Source organism: Drosophila virilis, chromosome 4 (genome assembly GCF_030788295.1).
Source record: "Drosophila virilis strain 15010-1051.87 chromosome 4, Dvir_AGI_RSII-ME, whole genome shotgun sequence".
In the NCBI taxonomy this organism is placed as follows: domain Eukaryota; kingdom Metazoa; phylum Arthropoda; class Insecta; order Diptera; family Drosophilidae; genus Drosophila; species Drosophila virilis.
Window position 1 is genome coordinate 20,831,948 of NC_091546.1, and position 25,479 is coordinate 20,857,426.

Genomic DNA, 25,479 nt, shown 5'->3' on the forward strand with positions numbered 1-25,479 from the left:
GAATACTGTTGTATAACAGTATGAAGTTTTACCGATAGCACTGAGTACATGTTGTAGAGGGGGAGCGAATTCTGTTAACTGGTGGAGCTCTGTTCAGAAAGCAGTGTAGTGAGGTGCGCCAAATTCAAATTTAGAATTTTTCATTGAACAACACCAGATACTTCATTTGAAGGATGTGCTTTTTAAATAATTTGTTTATTACATTTAAAATGGTAGAATTACATGATCTAAGGCTAAGATATTTATTCATTGAACAGACGCTTTTCTTTGTTATGCGTTTGCCCATAAATTCTGCTTCAATACAAAAATCACAGCAATTCTTAGCATAGATTACGCACTTGAACTACAATTGTTGTGCAAATTTCTTATTCGACTTTCATTATAACTTGCTTTAATTCATATATAAATTCATCAAATTATTTTCGGCACCTCATGGAGGTGACTTGTTAACTAAATTAAGCGAACGTAACTTACAAACTGCTTAAATTCAATATAAATAACGCCATAAAAATGTTAGTTTTTTGTAAAAAGAATCAGCACTATTTGTGCTGTTTGGTATATACAAAGGATATACATACATCGATCTTTTGTTGTTTAAAGCTATCACAGTAAAAAAAAACCAACACTTGGCTTTCATATTATTTACACTATATAAAATGCTATATAAAACCAAAAGCGGCGATGCCGATGCCCAACCAAACTAGCACACTAAAATGCACTTGCAAATATGCACATACATCATCTTAAGGAAACCGAAAACCTAAGTTAAATACTAGAATGGTGGCTAAATTCTACACGTGCTTAATGGAATCCGTCCCGTCTAATTTATCGGAATGCGTATAAGGTGTCCAACTTTTGCTGATATGCTCGCCATCCATATTCACATGCGAGCTGGAACTGTTGGTCGATGCGGGCGACGAGGCAAAGCCGCTGCTGGTCAAACTAACGCCCAGCTGTAAATGCAAAGAAATTTCATATTGTGTAATTAGTATATCAATGGTAACCATTCAAGTGTATGCAAATATTCGAAAAAGAATCAACTCGTGTGACTCCCGAAGGCAATGCTTGCCCCGAAAACCGGTTTGAGGTTTCGCCTGTTGCCGACAGCCTCCAAACCTAATCAAATTCATCTAACGCACTCGTAAATTCGTGACGGAATGAACGCTCGCCCCAGACTCGTTAGACAGCTTGGCGTCGATTTCCTTACACCGTGCCGGCACCATTAGATCAAGCATTTATTTGCTCGCCCCTAATAGGTGACATAACATATAGCGCTGATTGCTTACCTGTTGCTTCGTGCCTGTTTTGCTCGGACTGGCTGCATCCACATCCATATCACTGCCATCGAAGCAATCGATGCAAACATCATCATCTCCATGCTCTACTTCTATGCACGAACTGGATGTGGTGGAGTTGCGGCTGAGGGTGACAGTATCGCTATCGTTGCCCTCATCGCTGCTCTCCGCATCGGAGAGCGCTGGCTCCAGCTCTAGGGCGTAGGCGGACGGTCTTCGTTCCTGATAGTCCTCCTCGCTGGCGCGTATAATAACATGCTTCTTTGCGGCAGGCATATCGTCCAGCAGCTTAAGCTCACACGGATTATAGACTTGATTGCCACCGCCAACGATGCCCCCGCTGCCAGTAAGGTTCTGCAGCAGATTGGCGCGTGCATATTTACTGTCCGAAATGTTGGTCGCCTGGCGTGTAAAGCTGGACATATGTAGCGTGGCACGTGTTATGGCATAGACCAGCAAGCCCACGCCCAGCACCAATGCACCCCAAAAGCCCAAGGGATTGACCAGTGGTAAGATATTCAAGTAGAAGCTGAAACGAGAGTCAAGCTCGTCGGGCAGCTTAGGCATCATCTGAAAAGATACGAAGGTTACATTCAAGACTCGGTTGCCTACATAAACGAACGGGGGCATTACTTACAATCTCGAACCACAGCATTGGGGCGGTCAGATGACTAAACTGTGAAACTTGCGGATAGTTTTTCAGATCCTTGAAATGCATGTTGATTTGCACTTTTACGGACAGCGATAGCGGCAGACCAGATTCCTAAAAAACGGTAGTAAGGTGTTATTGTGTTTTTGTCAAGTGTCAAGTACGACATCATTTCGGCTGAACTTGGCCTTATTTAATTAAATTTAACAGCTTAAATATAGGCCTGGTTGCGCCAGTTGTCCTTAGGTCGCATTTTGTTTTCAACCTCAAGCATTTCGCATTCTCTTGCCGCTTATCGAAACAAGTATTACTCGAAACGAAATTGCAGCTATTTACAAAATGATCGATCGATTCGAAGCGTCCGCTTGATATTTATTTTATGTGTACAAATGTAACTTGTTAAACGACCAGCAAGTGTTGTTAAGTACTTTAACTAGCTAGTGTTGTAGAAGAATCATCGAATTAGCAAAACATGTAACACTGCGTCTTAAGCCATTGTGAATTCAATTTGTGAATTTGTTTTTATTCACAGCTCCAAATGAAGGTCACACTTACACTACACTAGGTATGATTATTGTGATTTATGCATGCCAATAAAATTCCGTTAGTTAATCTGACGCGCACTTAGAATCTTATTAGCTTCCTGTTATACATAAATTTATTTCGCCTTTAAGAAAATCTGCCTAGTCGTGACTAGCCGTATTTACGGTAAACTTAATTAGCCGGAAGTGTAAGTTTTGAAAAAATCAACTAATATAAATTTCAATAATAAACAATTAGCTTCCACGCGATTTCAATCAGTGGGAAGGTAAGCGCAAAAAAAAAAAAACAGGTGACAGCGGCAACAACAAAAATACTAACAACTTTAGCATGATTAACTCAAATATTTAGTACAGGTTAATTGTAACACTCAATGTGAATTTTAATTAAATATTGCCTATATTTTAGTACATTTTGTTAATCTTTTTTTTTTTTCAGATACGATTTCTACGAATCATGATTGACAGTTGCAAAATTGAAAGTTGCCGCTATTAATGCAACATCAACAACAAGGCAACAAGTTGTGGAGACTCCAAGGTTACTTACCGGTTGGATGACAAAGGCTGAAGAATGCTTTTCAGGATCTGGCTGCATGCCGGTAATGTTCTCCACTAGGCCAACATCGCCATTCATGAAATGTGGAAAGCTTAGAGAGATGGGGAAACCATAATAACAGTCCGTGACGTCAATCAGGCCGACCGGCTGGCAATCGCCTGCACGCAGAACAAGAAGAAGAAGAAGAAATGTAAATAACAACATTAGTTTGTGCGTGTGTGTTTGTTTTTGTTACTTTCGAGGCTACACGAACGGAACAACTGTTACGTCTGAACGTTACGTTACGTAACATTATTGCGTGTCTCAAGTTCTGACGTACTGTTTTCTGTTGTTACTTTCATTAATATCATTACAGTTGTTGTTTTGCAGCATGTGAAACGCGTCACAGCTTAAATACCCTGGAGTATTTTGGAGACTCAGTGAACAGCATAAGATCGCGTACACTTGAAAAATATTCCATGTCAACTGATAAACGGAATAATGCGAGGGGGATATCAATTAGAGAACGCAAGCGGGGGGGTACGCTTAAAAACAAGAATTTTTTGCGCTTTGTACTGGGCAATTAAATGAACTGACGCCGATCGTAAAGAATGAGACTTAGGTCGATTGATATAATTCAAGACACAACAGAATTTATATTAAATAAATGCATTAAAGTGATATTAGTAAAGTTCCAGAAACTTATTTAATTGTAAGGGCAATTAAACTGAAATGTGGTCCATTGAAATATTGTTGCTAACCCAACTGATTTAACCGATTCAACCGATTCAACTGATTCAACCGATTCAACCGATTCCACTGATTCAACTGATTCAACTGATTTAACTCATTTAGCTCACTTACCTCTGCGGCAGAAACATTTGTTGGCCTCATTTATGGCACCATTGTCGAAGGCATTCTCCTCGAACACATAGTTATAGCCCTTCAGGCTACCGAAAGTGCGCTCCTCACCATCTCGATACTGGAATAGAGAGGATTATAATCAAACGATTATTATCAGGCTGTTAAATAAGTAATCCTTACCAAGTTAATGGGCCTGCACATACTCTTTCTGAAGAACTTTACTGTATCGTTGGGTTGTATGAAACTTCTGAACTTGGTACCATCGGAGGCATACTCAATGTTGTTGCAATGGTCGGTCTCCCAATTGGGCAGTCGGGTCTCTCCACGATATGTGGCATACAGGCCCGATACGGCCGCATCTGGCACGCCCGTATAGAACGTCTCAAAGTCGGATGAGAAGTCATACATGCGATCGATCAGTCCGACCTTCTCGAACGATATCCAGTTGGGCAAAAGCGTGTTGCCCAGTGTGGCCAGCGCCGAGGGATAGCCGAACATGAACTCCTTGGCAGTCATTCGGACAATGGGCTCCGATTTCGTGCTGGCAAAGAGTCCTTGCAGTGGCAAGCGCACGAAAAAATAATTACGATCGGCAGTTAAATGGGAAATAGCCTGGAAGACACGAATAAAAAGAGATTTAATTAGATCAATAAGTGTGCTCATACATTGTTGCTCAAATTAAAGGATTAAGTCAATACTTGACAGGCTGTTAGGATATATCACATCACTGCGTGCTCGAGAACCAGTCTATCAACGGCTCATTACTGTTGCCTATAGTTATAGTCGCTAAATATAGCATTTAATGAACAATAATTATTGACTTCCTGTGCAGCGAGTAATATCAGTAACTGCTAGTTAGCTCAATAGACTGACAGACACTCTTGACAGACTTGGCCCAATGCATTATTCATCAATTTGGGCCTATATTGCATCCGATTGCTACACGAAATCGAACCAAAATGCTGAGCGCGTGTTCTTGTTCATAACGTTATGCTTCTTCTGCTTCTTATTCGATTGATTGGCATAACGTTACGTAATCTGGAAATTGGCATTTTCACTTTTTGTACGCGTCGCACTGTTTGGCATAAATTAAACAACTGCAGCTATGCTAATTTTAAATACTTTTAATTGAACATCATAAAGTCAACAATTAATTATAGCTAGATGTGCATACATTTATCGAATGTACGTTTAGCTGTTTTGATTTGTTTACGATTTTCAAATACGATATCCTCATTAATCAGTGAAAATTGCTGACAATAACAAACACGCCCACAGATAGCGGCAATTATTGATATACATACATATGTATGTATGTACGTTAAAAGAGCACAAATAATGACAAACATAACTTTCGATGATATTAAAGTGTGCGAACGAGACAGGTATACGTATAATAAATAACGGTAGCGGTTACGATAACGGTGCGCACGACGCCCACAAACCGCAGCTCACTTATTCACACGCTTACTTACACACGCGTCTGCTGTCCCTTTCACACACTCCCACAGTCGAACAGGGGAAATTAATTGCCAACCATTTAGTTAAATATGTTGGCAATTTTTGACGCCATTTTAAAATATTATCGCTCTCGTTGTTTTCGTTGTTGTTGTTATTGCTGCGGTTGTTGTCGCTGTTGTTCTTGTTGTTGTTGTTGTTGCTGCTGCTTAAATGTAACGTTTATTGACCTAAACGTGAGCTTCGCCTGCTGTTATTGTTGTTGTTGTTGTTTGCATTTCACAGCTTAAATGACTTTTTTTTCTCTCTTTTTTGTTTTCAATATAATTTCTGTTTTCGTCATGTGCGCGGCACGCGATTTTTATTATTGTTATTGTTGTAGTTGGCAAACTAACGGTTTAATATGTAGTTATTTTCCGCCAAACATTAGCATGAAATGCGACGCGTCGCGTCGTGCAGCTGCTGACAAATTACCATTGATTATATGTTGTAGACTTGTGTAGAGATAAGTCAATAGACAATAATCTGTCATCAGATTGCATCATACCAAAGTTCGAAGAACAGTTAATTGTAATTGGAAAAGTTAGGAATGGAACGAAACCAATTAGCTTTATACATATATATATTTTTTTGTTGTTTTTTTTAAATAGGTATTTCCTTCAAGTTTCTTGATTGCAATTAGCATTGTAAATATTTTATTGAACGCGTTTTGTAAGTTTTATTGTTTTTTAACCTACGAACCTTTGTTGGTTCTTCTCTCCTATATACATTTGTATTTATAGAGAAAAATATACTTTTCCGTTTCCCGTACTCACCAGCATAGCTATGTTGAGCATTATGACTTCGTCGTCCTCGCGACGACCCTCGGATAGATGCTCCTGCCAGACCAATGGATGACTCGGTGTCGTGGACATGGTGTTGTTGTCATTAAATGTGATATTCTCATGCGTCATGAGCTCTCTGTAGCACGTAAACGTAACGAATAATTGCGTTAATAAATAATTGAAAATTGAATATTTTTTTTTTTTTTATTTTTGTGGCACTTACTTGTAGACGTAGGGACCCACCTGCTCCACTTGGAGCTTTTCGCGTCCCGCAAGAAAGGCCTCAGCATTGGTTATATTGAATAAATATATTTTGATATACAAATCGACTGGTGGCTTGGCCCAAAGATTGAAGATTTCACCATTGTCGGCCATTATCAATTTCTGAAAGAATCAAGTCGAATTTCTAACATAAATATGGTGTGCGTTCAATGGCGGGCCAAATTGCAGGCGCCTAAAACGGATTGCATTTATTGTATGAATCGTAGACGAAAACTATGTACGTGCCAATATTGAAGGCGATTTGCGTTAAACGCATAATTGTCGATCATTTGGCAAAGGCTAAGGACGGCAGTTAAAAAGCTTTAGTTTCTGTTTATTGGACTCACCCATTTGAATATCAAATCGTAGGGTTGGAATACTTTAACCAGCACCGCCGCTGTTATAGCCAAAAATCCTATGGCCAGCAGCAAAAAAGCGCCTGTAAAATTATAGACAGAATATATATACGTTAGATATAAGTTTTTGGTTTCGTCGAGTACATATAAATAACCTCATTAAGTTAATTAAGACACGATTAATTATGCATAAAAAGGCAGCGTGTGCGACACGCAAAAATGAAAACTGAGTATTGAATAAAGCAAAAAAGAAAAAGAACACGAAAGAACTTAAAAAAAAAATAAATAAATAAATATGAATACAATTAAAATTTGCATATCAAAAATGATATTGTATAAAATTTTGGACACACGAACATGTTCCAATTGGTCTTGCGAAGCTCCTTAGAATTTGTTGGGATTCCAATTCAAGAATTTGTAGTTCTATCAAGAAGCCATACGGAGCAATCTTTTGGTCAAATTTGTATGTGAATAGCCCAGTTAACGGGGATTACATATGATTGGGCATAAGATTACAAGCAACGAATAGGCTCAAGTATATAATTTATTAAAAGGAGATAATACTAATCGCACCATTGACCCTGAAATGGCGCAACCTGTTCTAGTCGTCTTAGCAATACTATATAGAATAAGTTTTATTGCCATTCTCAGTGGCCATCTGACGTGATTTATGTTAATCGTCATGTCTTTACAAGTCAGAACTGCGACAGACCTCCGACAACTGCAGACAGTATTAATCGGACGCTGTCAGCCGAGTTCCTCGTGAGTAAAGTGACTCTTACAAGTACTCAATGCAAGTATATTGAGTCATTGAATAGTTCCTCAACAATTTAATGGGGCTGCCAAAACGTAGCAGTTACATTAGCCTGGCTATACGAATCTTTGTTAATAGAACTGAAATAAGAAGGGTATTCCTGCAGATATTTAGACTGCCTATAAGTATCTTTGTTAGTAGAACAGCAATAAGAAGGGTATTCCTGCAGATATATAAGCCTGGCTATAAGTATCTTTGCTAATAGAACTGAAATAAGAAGGGTATTCCTGCAGATATATAAGCCGGTCTATATGTAACTTTATTAATAGAACAGGAATACGAAGGGTATTCCTGCAGATACATAAGTCTGCCTTGAAGTATCTTTGTTAATAGAACAGCAATAAGAAGGGTATTCCTGCAGATACTTAAGCCTGCCTATATTTAACTTTATTAATAGAACACCAATGAGAAGGGTACTCCTGTGATCAGCGACTGGTCAGCGACATGTTCTCCCGCTGTCTTTGGCCAAGAACTTGTTAGCTTAGGTGCAAATGGTAAAACAATTCTGCCAACAATGCGTGGCCAAGACACGTGCATAATCTGCTCGAACTGATGGGAGAGATGGCAGCCATAAAACTGGTTTCAAATTATCTGGCAGCAGCCATCAGCATTCAAATAGATGACTATGTTTTATCGTTTTAGTATGCTTCGCAAATAAAATGAAAAAACTTTTGCTTTTCTACAGCCAGTCATATGCATCGGGCAAGGAGCACTCGATTGGCGAGTCCAAACCCGAGCCATGACTTGTTTGGCTCTCTTAATGGGTTTACTATAAAAACAGAAGAAAAAAAAACACAGTCAAATCTGTTTCGTGGGGCATACGGCATTCGGGAAGTGACGTGAATAGGCATAGACTATAGATATATATATAGTATCTGATCTGGTTGTCAAAGTAATCAGGGCGATTAAGATATTCGTAAAGATTTATCTGCTGAGTTCAAAAGCTTGAGGTCAGTTTTGATATAGTATAGGGCGTTGGAATCTGACGACTGATCAAGCTGATCAGCACTGTTAGTTAAGTGATCAACTTATTAATATTCAGTTTTAATTTGGTTTTCAAATTGAATTCAGATCAAGTTAGCTCACAGGTTAAATCACTGCTTTATAATTTGTATATGATTAAAAACAGTTCAAATCGATCAACTGATCTTCGGCATTTAATAACACTTATTAAGTCACTGTAGCTTTAATCAGACAGTTAAAAACAAAAGCCAGTCCATACATATATGGTTTTTTATTTTTTATTTTTTTCACACCAAGATCGATCGGCAAGATCGTACCGGTTATTATAGAAACATCGCGAACAATTCGAACTGGATGAATCACAGTATCCGAGCCGAGCCGGCCGATCTTGATCTTGAGCTTTAAAGATTTAACCGCATAGCGCATATCGGCTTCGTTGCGACCTTGTTTTGATATTCTGGTTGGGTTTTGTCTCGTGCTTTTGTGGTTATATTGAACTTGTTCTCCTATACTGTTTTCTACATCTCCTTCTTCTTCAGCCTGTTGAGATCCTGTTGTGTCACGCAACCAGTTTGAAAGGGGATTTTCCTTTCAACTGCAGCAACTGCAACCAAGTGGCATTCTTCGGCCTTCTAAATGAACATCACAGCCAATGGCTTCCACATAACTTTATGTCAGCCATAAAAGTACACATGCGAGTGTGTATCTTATTGCCGTGTCTAACCGCGAATTGTGCATGTGCATATCAGGTATATGGCTAGGGTGGGCTAATTGCAGTTATTTAACTTAATTTCTGATTGGCTTACACATCAATTGCCGGCGACTGTGCAATTGCTGAAAGTGGCGCAGCTTCTCCAGCGAGAAGCGGCGATGCGAATAGAGCGCGCCCAGAAAATCCTTCAGCGACTGACGTCGCAGTCGACGTCGCACCACAGTCATAATGACAATTTATGTTACTTAATTATATTATTATAGTTGATGTGTTCGTTGCAAAGTCAAAGCCAAACTAAATGTCAACGAATTGCCAAGGGTCCGATTTACCCTCGGCTACTTTCATTTCAAGCTCGGCAATTCTTAATTGCTTTTCATACGCTCACAAAGGGTATAGCGCTTTGGGTATGTAGTTTGTAGCCGATAGCTGATATGATCAGAAATTTAATAGTTAAAAATTTAAAAAAAAAATACAACACCAAATAAATATCTATTTAAAAAAGTTGTGTACTTAGCTAACACAGAACTTGCATTCTTTGAGTACAATAAAAAAGAAAAAATCGAATAAAGTTTTAAAGTTAAAAAATATATATATATAATATAAAACCTGTAATAAAATGGCATTTTAAAATACTCATAAAAAATATATATTTCATATAAATAGAGCATATGGTTATTGAAATATTCAGAAAATATAGTGTATTTGGGGCTTTTACTTGTCGTGCTGCAGATTTGAGCGCTTCATCATTTTCGATTGGTTTTTAATCAATCGTTTTGTATGCAATGCAGGTTCATAAGTTTAGTGGTTAGGTGCAAACGACAAAGTCATGAACAAAGAACGCTCGTCTATATTTAAATATGAAATCTTGAATTTCGATTGTTGCTGCTTCAAATTGAAAGTCGCCAAAAATAATACAAAAAAAAAAAGAGAAGCAGCAAAACAAATGCATAAACAAAAATAGCACTGCAAATTCAAATTATGTTGTGGCGCTGTTTGTTTGATTGCTTTGTTTGTTTGCCAAAAAAAATATTTATAATATTATTATTTTGTTTTGCCAAGGGCTTTTGGTTATTTGAGACACGTTCGTCAGGTGCGCTTGCCACCCACAATGTTTTGGCCAAGAATTCGTGGGAATGGGCCATCAATTTGCAGTTGGAGCACGCAACGCACGCGTACAACACGAACAACAACAACAACAACAACAACAATAGCAACAACAACAACAGGACAACATGTGCTTGCTTGTCAAAATAAGAAGCACAACAACACCTTTTCTGCGTGCTACCACGTTCGTGCCTTAAGTCTTTTGTTTGCTTATCAATAAATTTCGCTTGTCAATACAGAAAAACAAAAACAACAACAATCAATAAGCTTATTTCGCAGCATGCCCCATCAACAGCAGCCTCTGTTACATCATTTTTATATGCTTTACAAAAAAGGGGCGTGGCCCGCAGCCGGCTACCGTGTGAGCTTATCATGCGTATGAAAAAACTGTGTTTTGTTTTGTCCATCAAAATTGCGTATCGTACGATCGAAGAGTCTGCAGGGCAAGTTAATTTTAAACGAAGCTCTTAAACGAGCGTTTAGTTATTAGTTTGGAACGCTTTGATTTATGATCATGTATTATGGAAAACAATTGCGTTTTCAGCATTCGAAACCTGATCGGATACAATATGACGTCATCAAAAGTCAAAGTTTGCTCTAGGAGGTGACTGACCAATCTGATGCCGAAAACTCGATATATGAGTTATAGATTGGCGAACGAAAATACTCTGTTTCTCAAATATAAAACAAGCATAGTCGAGGAATTAGTCCAGCATGAGTCCCAGCTGATTCTATATGGTATTTGCGGCCTATTTACTTTTTTGCTTGCCCCCCTATTTCTATTTTCTATTTGCCCAGCAACACAGCATCATATTTTCTCTATTGTCCGGGCGCAAACAGCTGTTCGGCTGGGTACTTAAAAATTTGATGTACTCATCATCGTTCATGAATCAGACATTCAGTATTTGAATTCTGATTTCTGTTTACTCTAGATGAATTGGCAACTTTGGGCTGTGCGCTGGCAGCGAGGGGGAATTACCCAAGGCACAAGACAGAAAGTTATCCGCGAAACGCTTCTATTGAACCATTTGGAATGCTGACAGTTGTACATATAAAGCTGACGACAAAATTGATTATACGATGGGTAGGCGACGACTGAAAAGCAATTAAACGTGCACGTACAGAAAGGCGATTGCAACATTTCTGTTGCTGTTGCTGCTGCTGCAACATGTTGCCAACAACTTTTGGCTGGGCTATAAATGCAAGCAAACATTTTTAATGAGTTTTGTTTGTTTATGTTTCGTTGTTGTTGTTGTTGTTGTTGCAGAAAATCCCTAATAAGAGAGGTAAAAGCTGACGCCTACCTTGTCTGATTGCTGTTGCAAGAGCTGCATTTAATTTATTTAAAGTGCCAAAAGTTAAGACTTTGGCATAAGAGTAGAAAAATATGGGAGATTTTTATCTAAGATAAATCGCAAATATATCTCGCATAGGAAACTTTTAACTGCATTATTCATATGCTATTTTAATTAATGTTTTAAATTTTTTAATTTATATTTTGTGGTTATTTGAGAACAGTTTGTTCTTAGTATTTGTTTTAATTTGGTTTCAGGCTAAGAAACTCTTGAACGAGTTCTAATGGAATTATTTATAGCAGCATTTAGATTATGCGAGCCTGGCAAAGAACTTGTCGATCGATTCATTCAATTTGGCAAAGTATGTGGACTACGTCAAATAATAAACTAGTTTTTGCACTTAAAGCCAGCTCATCGGCTTAGCAAAACAATAGCAAGAAACAACAAGAAACAAAAAAAAAAAAAAACCTCCTGCCAAAATCGGAGTCGACGCTTTTTATACAGTTTGATGCGGTTTGGCAAAATATGTGGAATGCCAGTGTCTTGACTTCTATTTATTAACACCGATTAACCGCTTTTTTGCATAAATAATTTCAAAATACAATACAAAACGACAAAGCAGAAACCAAAATTAAATACAAAGAAGAAAAATACATAAACGTTCGCAATCCTGTTTGACCATGAGCAGGCACTTTTATTGCAATTATTTATTTTTCGGTGTATTCCTCAGGCCACATTTGGGAGCAATTTATTCGAGCACAGTGAGAATCTTGTTCCAAGCTTGTTTCAATATTTAGACAGGGGGGGGATGCGCGGGTATATTGATATCTAATGAATAACTGTGAAACAATCGAATTGCTAATTCTTCGGACAATGATATTTGCCTGGTTTGGGCAGTTTTGCAAATGTCAATAAAAAGTTAATTTCTTCAAATAATATATAAAAACGCTGCAAATAGATTGAAAATTTTGAAAAAAAAAAAATAAAACTGAATTTGTTTAAAAGTTCGATACGAACTTAGCATACGAAATGATTTTGCATTACAAACGTGATTTATGATACGAACATAAACAAATCAGCTGTTGATTAATTAATCATTCAATTAAGTCTAGTCTACTCACATGAAATGGCTGCAGAAAACTAGCGAGCCTTTTACATATGTAAGTTTCTGCATTATTTTGGGTTTTAATTGGATTTGAGAGTATGATCGATCCATCGGTCCGTTTCGAATTGGGACTTTCAACTTTCACAGGCGACAGAGTTCTATTGATTTAGCAACGTGTGTGATTTTTTTTTTGTACCTTTGCAGTGCACAGTTTTCCGAAGTGGCAGAGTTCGACCCGTTTAATTAGAGACCCATAACGAGCAAATAATATTTGTTAAATGCATGACAAATCAAGATATCTCTGTAACGCGTACGATTGCAATTATGCAATAGCTGATCAGATTATACTAACTATTTATTCGATTTATTTTAATGGCAGCAGATCTCAGCTGAATATTTGTTGTCATCGTTAACACTTTTAGAGCAAAGGAACTCATGTACTTTACACTTTCGTTTAAATTTGCAGTTGTTTCTTTTTTATTTTTGTTAAAATTTAATTTTGTTTTGTGTAGAATTCAACACACATGTAGCTATTTAACCGAGGCTATTTACTGTGCATAAAGCATTAAAAAAGATTAAGATTAAGAGTTGACGCTTTTAAAATGCGATTATTCTTAATAAGTATAAATCAACTTTTATTTATGGGCAGCTATAAACAGACATTTAGCGCAAATTTCTAAATATGATATATTTTATTTTGATTTTTATCAAGAATTTATTTACTCATCTCATCATCACTTGAATGCACATATGCAAATAATTATTGTTATTTTAAATGAATTTGAAATATTTTAAGGAAATAAATCTTTAACAGAAAATAAACGAATTGCGTTCAATTGTTTTATTTGCAGCTTTGCGCTTGGTTCACATATCAAATTTTTATTTATTTTTCTATTGCAAACATGATTTATGTTTTTTTTCTTTCTTTGCTTTTTTGGAAGTCTTGCGATAGAACTGCGAACACATGTGGCTGAAAATGTGATTCTGTGATTTTTTGACAACTTCTGCTTGAGTTTCCCCCAATCTTCTCTTGGGGTCTTCATTTAATTTGCTGTGCAAACAGAAGACACAAACAAAATATGTGCGAAAATCGTGTTGTTCTTGACTTTTGAAAGAATTTTTCGTCGTATTTTCTACATGCTTATATGGCCAGGTATGCTGATGAAGGTGAAAGCGACAGCAACTACGACAAAACTGTATCTAGAGGTCACAACACTGAGCACAAAACATGTGCAATCGATGCCGTTATTTAGCGACCGCCTCGAATGCAATTGGCAACAATCGCGCGCGTTTTAAAACGCGCACAGAAACACACACACACACAGAAACAATGTATAGAAAACACAAACTTGTATTGCTTTTATGGCCAGCATATGGTCAAGTTCAGGGTTTACACCTGGCACCTGGCAGCGATCGCGTGCAAGTGCGGGTCGCGTTTTGGTCGCGTTTCTCAGCAAACGGATTTATTTAAATTATCGATAGACTGTTCGCGAAGACTTTAAGCCAAACTGTGTCAGTGTCAAAGAGTTGGTTAATAATAATCAATAATCAATAATCAACAAAGACAACAAAAACAACAAAACATAAAGTGCTATGCTAAACAGCCGCGATATTTGTTCCGTATTTGTGTGTGCGTGTGTGTTTTTTTTTTATCTCAAAATATTCATAATTAATGCAGATCGACGAATCGACGACAAAAGCCCAAATATACAAAAGATGCGTTTGGCCGGTTTGGATCTGTGTACCACACTTGATTAATGATTGACGCATTTAAATTTTTGGATATTTCGAGAAGCTCTAAGCCAGACACTTGTGCACTTTATCTCTAAACACTTGATTTCTATCATTTTTTTTTTTTTTTAGTTTTTGATTAATTTTTAACTTACGTGTGGGCGAGCGTGCATTATGCTTGCCGGAATGGCGCTCGTTGAAGAATGTGCCCAGTATGCTCATGGGCTTCATGGAGCGATTCGCCTTGAGGCTCTTGCGACGCTGGGCGCGCTGCTGCGCCGCCAGCGCCGCTGCAGCTGTGAGAGCGGCAGGATCTGTGTCTGGCAAGGATACGACGGGGGCAACTGTGACAGCGGCTGTGGCGGCTGCGAATGCCATTTGATTTGGCTGATTCGCATTCACGCCGGCCTCCTCGTCGCTAACACAAACGGCACTGTAGCGACGCGTAAACATTTTCCCAAAGTCCTTCATAGTTCCATAGGCATATAAATTGAGATTGTTGTTGAAATACAAATCTGTATGCTTGTATCTTTCGGGTTGAGCTTGTTGTTGTCGAGCCACACGTTAAATACTCTTGGATTTTGGCACTTAAAAACTTGTTGCTCCTTGAATCAATTACCACTTGCTTGCTTAATATATACTATATATAAATAACATTTATCGACTTATTTTTCTTCAATTTGTTTAAGTATCTTTCTAAGTGTCCAGCTGGGATTGGCCTAAGCGCGTGTGCGTCCGTTCGCTGGCGTTGCTCGCTTATGAATGGAAACCCGGACGTGTGACAGCCGCAATAGGTAAAGTTACGGCTTTAAGTTTTTTCTGCTTATTTTTTTTTTTTTTCTTTTTAATTTTTTTTATTTTGCAGTACGAGTTTTAGTACGAGCGTTTACCTGTCCGCCAACTACGAATCTTATGCATGCTGCTCTCTCTCTCACGTCTAGGGTTCGACTGTGCGCGCGCGCTCTCTCGTTCTCTCTATCTCTCTCTCTGTCTCGCACGCTTGCTCTCTGCCGATCGATCTCGCACGCTCGCTCACTGACTGACCGGCCTTACGTTACGTTACATTACGTGACATTACGTTAACGATCACGTTTAGCACGCGCTCAGCTGTTGCTTTTGTTTTGAGCCGGTGTTCGCTGCTGCTGCCGCCGCCGCTGCTGCTGCTGCTGCTGCTGCTGCTTCGTCTGGTACTTCTTTGGCTGTTTCGCTCTCTGATCTAAGGCCCAAAATTGTAAACCAGTTTCGGATACGTGTTGCGCCGTGTTGTTTCGCATTTTGGGGAAATACCATACGCAAATGCTTCTATCGCACATTACTCATACGACGCGTGTTTACTTACTTACTTACAGCATCGAAAACTTTGCGACAAATATGTTGAGGGTATGGGCCAGCTGTGAGTAGCATCTAATCAGGTAATTTGAGTTTTATGGCCAGGTTCTGCAATCAACGTAGATCTCCAGACGTCTGGTAAAGTGTCTACTTTTGTATTTGTTGTTATTCGTTGATACTTTGTTGTTGTTTCTTCTTCTTGAGGCATTCAATTAAAACCCAATCACCTTCAATTTTGCATGCCAACGCCAACATTTTGTGGCTTTTTTTTGGTCATTTGGGTTTTTTGTCAAGAGTTTAACATTTTATCTTTTTTTATTATTTACTTCTTCTACGTTTTGGCTTGTTTCGTTGATAGAAATTTCTCGAATTAACAGCTGACAGCGGCTGTTTTCAGCAATAGCACGCGAATACTTATTTAAAGCCCAAGTTGCGAATTTAGTTTCAATCAATTTGGCATTTTTGCGTAAACGCCCCTTTGAACAGTTACTCTTAGCAAATATTTAAGTGGCATATTTGCAATACCATTTTCGATTGAAGGGGGCGCGACCAACTGCAACTAAGCATTGATTGAGGGTTTTTCGATCTATCTTATGTAGCTAATAGAAGGCCTGCATCGATCAGATCAAGTGACTTGCGATCAAGTTCTTGCATAATATCAACCAATATGAGCTATGAGATTCTATCACTATTAGGGAAAATATCTACGAAATAAGTAGAGGAATTGATATAGCTCAGACAGATAATAAGTAGATAAAAGTTATTGAAGAACTTGTTAAATTGATTTAAATTAAGAAGAAATATTTTGTGTATTATACAGAAAGAACTTTTATAGAACATCTCATAAGATGCTTCAGTTATATCACAAGTTTTTCATAAGTTAATTTATTCGTTGCATACTTTTCGAGGATTTTTTAAGTTAGAAAATTCTAACTAATGCAGTATGTAATATAAATTGTACGGTCGGAAAAGAGAAAAAGAAAATACACAGCAAAGAGTTCACTTATTTGTTTCAAATTGAAATTCGTTCTTCAATTGAGGATCACGATCCTAAAGCCAGTTATGAAATTCTGTCAACAGATTTCAGTGTCATATATAATATAGCATGCTATAGATGTAAAATGTCAAGTAATGCAATTAATGTAAATTTGTACATTTTTCATTGCATGCAAAATAATGTCATTGAACTTGACGTTGAAATTTCCAATATATAATTATTTTTTGCGATATACGAGATATTTTTTTTTTTGTTTTTTGTTGCTTTCCGCAAAGTCAGAATATTAAAAAATGTATATGCCGCTGGGATGCTTTATCAATTTCCGCATTGACAATTCATTTGCCGTTAATCTTTGACTCATAGGCAACAAAAGCGGTCCACGGCAATAATACCAAAAAAAACTGGCAAACATTGTTAAGCGGCCCCAAAGAGATGTCAACTCACATTCCCATTGTACGATTAGCCAGATGACCTTGCCAAAGGCTACTGAACTCACACTTTGACATAAGAGAACATAAAAAATTATACAACACTTTCAATAAATAAAATAAACAATGAATTTGTTTGAAACGATTCGTGGGTGTTAAGCATTGCGCTGACCAGACCAACAAATACCCTGCACTTTTATGATATGATGCCCGTGTGAAAAGGTGTTATTTAAAAGTATTTGTGTATGTATGAATTTATGTTTGATTGATTACCTCCTGCTTTGCCGCTAATCACTAACGTATTAATCACTTCTATGACTTCTATGCGATTCTCATAAACTCAAGTGACCCCTACAAGTTTTTATTTCATTCTTATTAACTTGTACCCTGATTATATTCTCATTTACTTCTCATTCTCTCTCTCTCTCTCTCTCTCCCTTTCTCTCTCTCCTTCTCCATCTCACTGTCTTTCTCTATCTGTGTATCTTTCTCTCTCTCTCTCTCTCTCTCCTTATAATATTATTCCCCTTTCTTCCTCCTTCTCTAACTCATGCGTTCTTTACGTATTTTGTTTATTAATAAATGGGAATTCATGAGGAAATCTGTGTCCTTCGAATAGATGACAACTACTATTTAGGTTTTTTTTTTTATTTTTCGATTTTTAGTTAATTATTATTTATTTCATTTAATATTTTGCTTGCTTTCCTGATTTATGAGTTGTTCATCGGGCGTTTTTAAAGACTTTTTAATGGGTTCACTCGGAAGCGTCTGGGCAATGCAAAACGTAAGGTTTTCATTAAAATAATTGGCGTTATTTCCTAGAATTGTTTACTGTTTAACAAATTGGCTTCGCAATTTGCCCAGCAGAGTTCTAACCTTATACGCAGTCATTAGTGTAATCCAAACAACAAATGCAATGTGTTATTGATACGAACTGGCACTAATTGGCCATTCGGATTGGATCAGAGAGATCTGGGCACCCGGCTCATAGATAGGCTATTCGTCGTTTCCATTTTGTAATTAGCGCACTTTGTTGGCTAATTCGCACTTGTTAATCATAGGTGGCATAGATGGTTTGGTTTTCACTTTGATTAATTAATAATTACACTCGCCACCAGCTAAACGGCATAGGTATGCGGCTGCAATTGCATCATCGGATGGGTTCAGTTGGGGTTCAGCAGTTATTATCGATCAGCACATTATCATTGGAGCATTTACCAGCTCTGACGTCATTCCAACCCAGAAACAAGAAACAGCAATTGACTAAGCTGTACCTTCTGTTAAGCCCAAATTGCGTTCATGTTCACCATTCGCGCATGGCTCATGTTTTATTAATTGGCAAGAGACTTTGTCATTAAATAAATAGTTGCACGTTTAGTTCTGCGGCGCAGCCCGAAAACCAAAGTAAAGTTCAATTTAATTTGGGCACATAAATAGACAAAAGTTCAATTGTTCATTTGAAAGTGTTAAGCAGACAAGTGCAATTTAAATTGGGACACACAATCAAAGACAATATTCCAAATGAACTGAAAGCCACACCGAAACCCCTATCCGAGTATTAAAAATAACAAAAATTCAATTATATTTGTGAATAAACCTACTTAAGACATTCTAAGAAAGTAAGTTTTGGAATTGATTGAGAAATACTTTGAATTGAAAGGCTTTTATGGTCATTTTCTATATAAGAATAATTTGCAAAACTGGAACATGATTTGTGTGTGTCTGTTTTTTTCCAACTTAATATTAAATTTTTATAAACAATTTAATACAACTTTTACGCAATGCTGTCTCATTTATCATTTCGAAATTTATTAAATAAGAGTCAAATGTTATTTGTGTTGAAGAAGCAACGCTCACATTAAGATAACTTGTTTCGAAGCCGATTCCGATTGTCCGCTTGATTTATGATTATAGCCTGACAGCCAGTCGGGCATGCTGATGATGATATGATATAGGGAATTTGATGAAATTGTTATTATATTGGTAAGCAGATTTGTGGAAAGATCGCTTCCGAAATGTGCAGTCGTTCAGTTAAACATTGATATACAGATAGAATACAAGTATATTTTAACCTTTGCATTGGGCGCACGCGTTGCTAATACCTCCGGGAACAACTCTCTCCTCCTCTCTCTCTCTCTCTGTCTCTCCATCTCTTTCTCTCACTCAAATGTGTATTGCAATTATTGACAGTTTTGTTTCGATTCTTGATTTCCTCAAGTACAGTCTAGCAATTAAATAAATCTGACGCAGTTGTTGCCAAGCGGTTCTTTTTTTTTAAGACTTAATCGATATACTAATGCAATTGCTAAGCCGTTCCGGTTTTGGGCCAGAAAGTCCCCAGACAGCGTCGATTTATGTTTATGTTTATATATCAGTTACAGGGGCATCAACTTCTATCTTCAACTTTGTAATATGGGCAATTAGTCTGGCTGATTTTACGTGCTCTTGTAACCTTCGCTTTAATGTCGAACGCATGTCCCTGCAATTGTATTTTAATTGATTTAACTCAACAGCCAAGTTTACAGACGCATATATCATAATTTCTGCTTCGTCATGCCGGTGCGAAAGAACCTGAACCCAGATACAAGCATAAAGTAAACAACTGAGCTGTGTTCAGGCCGCTTCGACTACAAGATACTCTATGTTTGGTAGAGAAAAAAAAAACAATCCTATTGGCATAAACTTTTATTTTTAAACTTTTCTTGAGACTTTTAGTATGGTTGGATTCCTATCTGCAGCAGAGTATTTCTTCTTCGGCTGCTTTAAAATAAATTTTCTTCCTTGTTATTTTTTACCCTTTCTTTGAAAACAGGGCATAATTGGGCAACAAACAAAAAACATTCTTAATCACAGCGACAAATTGCAATGGAATTTCACAATATGCGCAGAATTCTCGAATGAAACTTGTTTGCTTCATCTTTTTTTTTTGTTATTTTTTATTATAGGATCGGACTCTGGCCGGGCCTCTCATCATCAGCGTCATGAGCTCTTTGACTAACGTTGAGTCAGCGTTTTGCTGTCAACAGATTTTTGAAAGTGTTTTCGTACGTGTAATTTGAAGCTTATTTGCCATTTAGAAGTGGCTCGTGCAGAGAATTTTGACAAATCGACTAAACAAATCAATAAATGGTCGGACATATTTCAAAGAGTTAACGGGCTAGAAATCCCAATTTGCAATGTTATGACTAGGCAGCGGGTATTGCCCGGCCTTGAACGTGAAAAGATTGGTGCTAATAATTTATGATTACATTTGCGACAAGTTCACGCCCGTTGAAAACTAAAAGCCACCCTACTTTGTTTAAATGTTTAAAAGTGCCTCGAATAAAGAACCAAATGTTGGAATCAGATTCGTCTTCGAGCCTTTTATGTAGGGATTTGAAAAAAGGTTGAAGCAAGTCGGACAAAACTTCTTGGATTCTACAAATGGTGTGAAAACGTCTGAAACAATTATTCGTAAAAATCTTTGGAAATTACCACCAAATCTTTGACCCCCCGTTAACCATTACAAAGCAGTTTGGGTCAACTGAGGTCAAGAAAGTTTGGTGACATCAATTTGGCATAGATACTAAATTACACTAGATAAAAGTTAAAGGGTTTAAATTAAACGGAGCATTTTTGAGAGCCGAATCGAATAGAGAATGCGATAATTATTTATTCCTAACTGATCAAAAAATAAAAAACATTTTAATACTCGTTAACTGACAGGTGAAACTAAATTAAATCAAAACTTTTGCCAAACATTTCCACTCATTTAGCGGTTCCACCAACTCAGCGACTGACTGACAACAAGATCTTAGGAACTCCTGCTAAGCAATAAAATAAAAATCAACAAAATTAAACGACGCATTTCTGAAGCCCAATTAAACGAAAACTGCTTTTGAATATTTCGGTGGCTAATCATGAATTTGCACAAAATTATCATGGGAACGCGGATCGCGCAGTATTCGGGAAACGGGCGCTACTGGTTTTTTTATTTTTCTTTTTTTTTTCAAAACTTATGAAGTAAAATAGCTGCGTCGCAAATTGATGAGTGCGAAGAGCTCGAACTACCAAAAAATAAAAATAAATAAATAAAAACAAAAACATAAATAATGTGTGTCTGTGTGTGTGTGTGTGTGTGTGGAGGAGCTGGAAGTGTTTATATACTGCGTACTATATGTGCGCTAGACGAGCCCCGAAACCTTGTAACACTTTTATAAACGGCATCGAATTTTTCATGAACAAAATAAAATGTTAAATACACTCACTTTACGGCCAAGCTGTGCGGCAGGTTCCAGTGGAGGTATTATTAAAGCTTATACATCAATCTGTATTTATGCCCGCCCAAGTTCAAGTTCAGCATCCCCCAGTACAAAGGCTTACAGCATGCACACATATATATTTATATAAATGTATACATATATATATATATATGTATATATATGCATGTACATGGTTAATCAATTACGACAACAACAATAAAAATACATTTTATGCCAAACCTGCAATTTGCAAGCACTTAAAAGCCTATAAACAATCACAAGCTCGCATATATAAGTATTATTAACTAAAGTATATTATAAACGTTCAATTATGCGGCTTGAAAATATAAAAACAAAAAACAATATAGGTTCAACATAATGAAGACATTTAGCTGCCATTAACTATTAGCCATATTGCGGCCTGCTCTAATTATATGGAGCGGGCGTTAAGTCTCAAGCAACCGCCCCATAAACATTTGACATATTAGTAAACAAATTAAGTCGTCACTCGAATTAGCATAAAACTGTGACGAACGACGCAAAAAACTACATGAATATATATATATATATATATATATAGTAGATGAGTTAGATCTAGTTTCAAAAATAAACATTTATTTAAAAATATCTCATAAATTTTTTCTAAATTTATTTTTATACCCTGAACCCATTAAAAATGGGTATAAGGGTATATTGTATTTGTGCGAAATCCAAATTTATGTAACAGGCAGAAGGAAGCATCTCCGACCCCATAAAGTATATATATTCTTGATCAGCATCAATAGCCGCGTCGATCTAGCCATGTCTGTCTGTCCGTCCGTCCGTCTGTCCGTTTGTATGAACGCAAGGATCTCAGAACCTATAAGAGCTAGAGACATTTTTGATGTAGGTGCTCCTAGTGCCTGTGCAGATCGAGTTTGTTTCCGATAATCGATAACTCACTCCGTTTACAAGCAATCGATAAAAATCGATATCGATATCCTGTTTTTTTTTGGGCAATTTTGGCAAATAATAAGAGCTAGAGTCACCAAACTTGACATATAGCTTCTAAAATAGAATATATATATGCATTTGATGTTGGAAGAAGAGGGTTCAGGGTATCCCCTAGTCGGGAGCTCTCGACTAGAACCCCTTACTTGTTTTAATATATGGAATCACGCTAAGGTTTCATACATTTGTCGCTAAATTATGAAAGATTTTCTAATTTATGTGCGATTTGTACAACTTTTGTAGTGTAAGAAATATTTAATTAATTGAAAAATTCATCAAAAAATTAACTATGCAACCACAAAGTGCAACTCTAAGCCAATAATGTTTGTTTTTATGTTTACCCATTTCATTTTTTTGTCATTTTTGTCCCAAAGTGATATCTGCACAATTATTTATTGAATTGAATCAAGCTTTGATTCCATTATTTTTATTTCATTTTTTTTTTTCACTTGTTTCAAGTCCGCACAATATTGACATAGGTCAGTTACATACACGCAGAGCTATTGAATGGAGCTTCCAGAATTTTTAAGAGCCCGAAAATGTTTGCCAAGTTAAGTAGAGGACGCCGTCTTAAACATTGTTGCGCGTTCTTTATTCGAATTCCGTTTGACAGCTCTGATTGATGCATTTTATTTTTTTAGGTAGACATATAATACTTTACGGGTTAACTTGGGTCAGCGCTGATACGTGTTATACAAGAGCATAATCAGAGATAGAGGCTTTTAGATTGGGATTTAGATGGAGATCAATGCACCGATTGCGACGCGATCTTTTAACGGGGGTGTTATTATATAAAACATAAACAACTACGAAAAATCTTGTGATAAGCTTTTATACGAAGATGACAAGTTTTGAGTGGATCACGTGAAATGAAAATAATACACATCTATAAATAATAAAATTGTCATACTATTCTGTATAGAATCGTTGAGTTCTCAAATTAAAAAATATATATATGACTGTAGCCATATTAATTTCTATGAAGCAGAAATTGAAACTGGCCAGAATACGCCAGGTTCAAACTGTCTAAATATTCCTAGGCCAGGCCCCTGTTCTCTAAAACGGGGGTATAATATATCTAGAAAATAATTCAAAAAAGTGTTCATAACTGTTGATGGAAATATTATTTTGGGAATATTGTCGAATTGATACATATGAGCACCATAAAACTACACACAAAATTTATTTAATAATAAATAATTGTAATAGGCACATTTGTGTACTCACTTTTTGGTTTCAAAAACATTTTCGTTGTCTTTTGTTTTGAATGTATATTAAATAAATAAAAAAAGTGCTCTTCAGCCGATAATCGTTTATATAATTTGTTTATATTTTATGTAATTTATATTATGCACAAATTGCGTTATAGATTATAATACGGAAATTATTTGAAAAGCCACCGTACAAGCTGGCAACGGCCAGCAATCGAATGAATTTGAATTTATATGAACCAGAGCACAATTGAATGAAATACTAAATATATTCACATTATAAAACGATTTACATATAAACATGCTCGAATTGACATACATATAAATGCATATGTATGTGTATTCTGCATGTGCAATAAGAGCTTTTGGAGCGTCGAATGGGAACGTCATATGTCTTATCAGAATCAGGACTGGTGATCACTCGATGCAGACAGACACACAGTTTGACAGGCGGACAAACAGATTGACAGGCGGACAAACAGTTCGACGAACAGCCAGAAGCCGTAAGCCAGCCATCCAGTAAACGATGGCATTTACCACACTTTGTGCTCTAAATGGGGTCAGTTTAGTTGGTAATCAGCTTATTGCACTTTTGTATTCAATTGGTGTCCATGTGTGCTGCTTAGCTCGAGTCGTTGGTCTAATTAGACGAAGCCCTGAACTATATTTCCATTGATTTACTCCATTTATGGGCATTGACTTTATAAAATAATCTTTGATTTGACACGCACACAACACTTTTATTGCCTACGCCGTGGTGAACTTTATGAAACCGACTAACTTGAAAGTACTTGAAATAAAGCCAACGAAAACTCGAATCAAAATAAAATATCCAGCCGAAGAAGTCGTTGAACGTCGCGACAACGAGAGAGCCACTGAATATAATAAAAGAAGAATTACAAACGAATGGAAACTGGGAACTGCGATAGTAAAGATCCCAAGAGAGTGTGGCCACAGCTGCAAAAGCACACACAAAAAGAACTAACTGTAATTATGTCACATTCCAATGGAAGCACAAAAGTTCTCTGCGTAAAGTATGTTGCCTAATGAAACACTCTTGGGCTTCTAATTGGAAAGATTGGAATTTTTTAAAATATCTGTTTTTTGTAGTTAAATAATGAGGATAACTAATTAAGAATATGCAATTATTTAAGAATTTGCATTTTAACTATGAATATTCTCAATATTGCAGTTAAATTTAAATCTCTGTGTTACATGAACATTAATTTGATTAAATTTAACATTTTATATGTCAAAATTTTCCAAATTTCAATATTCCATAACTTTAGCTTCGGATTCTTTTATATAATTCTTTTTCATTGAACCTTATTAATACAAATGTTAATATGCTCAATCTAATTGTTTCTAGAAAAGTCTGCCGCTTCTTGTGTGTGTGCTAAAGCTCCTAAGATCTCTTAAGAGGCGACGATAACACCAGCAGAACGGATGCCAAGCAGCTGCCCAACGACCCTTAATAACTGATAATACAAATTTATATATATGTATGTACATAGCATATACGAATTGAAATCAAAGCATTTTTCTAGGCGACAAATGATTTGGTTTATTCTTGTGACCAACGAGAGTTGTAGTTGGTATACATGAGGGTAATAATTATTAACTATAATTAACTATCGGTTAGGGGGTTAATTAACACATATTCAAATGGCATTTGGCTTAATCGGCTAAATATATTTATATTTCCATATATATTGATTATAATGTGCATTAAATCTGGCTCGCCCACATCTAAACCAATATCTTATACTTAAGAAGAA

General features: G+C 36.8%; 1 protein-coding gene and 1 long non-coding RNA gene across 5 annotated transcripts; one reads left to right on the plus strand and one right to left on the minus strand.

The window, feature by feature from the left end:
* Window positions 1-179: 179 nt before the first annotated feature.
* LOC6629247 (scavenger receptor class B member 1) lies at window positions 180-24,538 on the minus strand. 4 transcript variants are annotated; one of them, XM_032437592.2, is made up of 11 exons: window positions 24,433-24,538; window positions 23,718-23,963; window positions 6,773-6,864; window positions 6,388-6,548; window positions 6,156-6,300; window positions 4,063-4,494; window positions 3,883-4,000; window positions 3,031-3,197; window positions 1,933-2,058; window positions 1,287-1,865; window positions 180-953 (listed from the first exon to the last, which is right to left on the minus strand). In XM_032437592.2, exons 2-11 carry the CDS (start codon window positions 23,734-23,736, stop codon window positions 792-794), a joined length of 2,001 nt encoding a protein of 666 aa, XP_032293483.1. In that variant the 5' UTR covers window positions 23,737-23,963; window positions 24,433-24,538; the 3' UTR covers window positions 180-791. The 4 variants fall into 4 exon arrangements, with proteins under 4 accessions (XP_032293483.1, XP_032293482.1, XP_002051271.1 ...); XM_032437591.2 differs by lacking the exons at window positions 23,718-23,963; window positions 24,433-24,538 and adding an exon at window positions 22,983-23,133; XM_002051235.4 differs by lacking the exons at window positions 23,718-23,963; window positions 24,433-24,538 and adding an exon at window positions 14,661-15,273.
* LOC116651373 (uncharacterized) lies at window positions 2,557-3,663 on the plus strand. The gene is made up of 3 exons (XR_004304345.2): window positions 2,557-2,674; window positions 2,923-3,229; window positions 3,395-3,663. It is a non-coding gene; the product is annotated as an uncharacterized lncRNA (long non-coding RNA).
* Window positions 24,539-25,479: the final 941 nt, after the last annotated feature.

Bases quoted from the DNA above. Each gene is read 5' to 3' on its own strand.
- LOC6629247 (XM_002051235.4), bottom strand. From the start codon at position 14,976: ATGAAGGACTTTGGGAAAATGTTTACGCGTCGCTACAGTGCCGTTTGT. The intron at 6,301-6,387 runs GTAAGTGCCACA...TACGTGCTACAG, and splicing joins GTGGGTCCCTACGTCTACAA to AGAGCTCATGACGCATGAGA. The intron at 4,001-4,062 runs GTAAGGATTACT...TCTCTATTCCAG, and splicing joins TGTGCAGGCCCATTAACTTG to TATCGAGATGGTGAGGAGCG.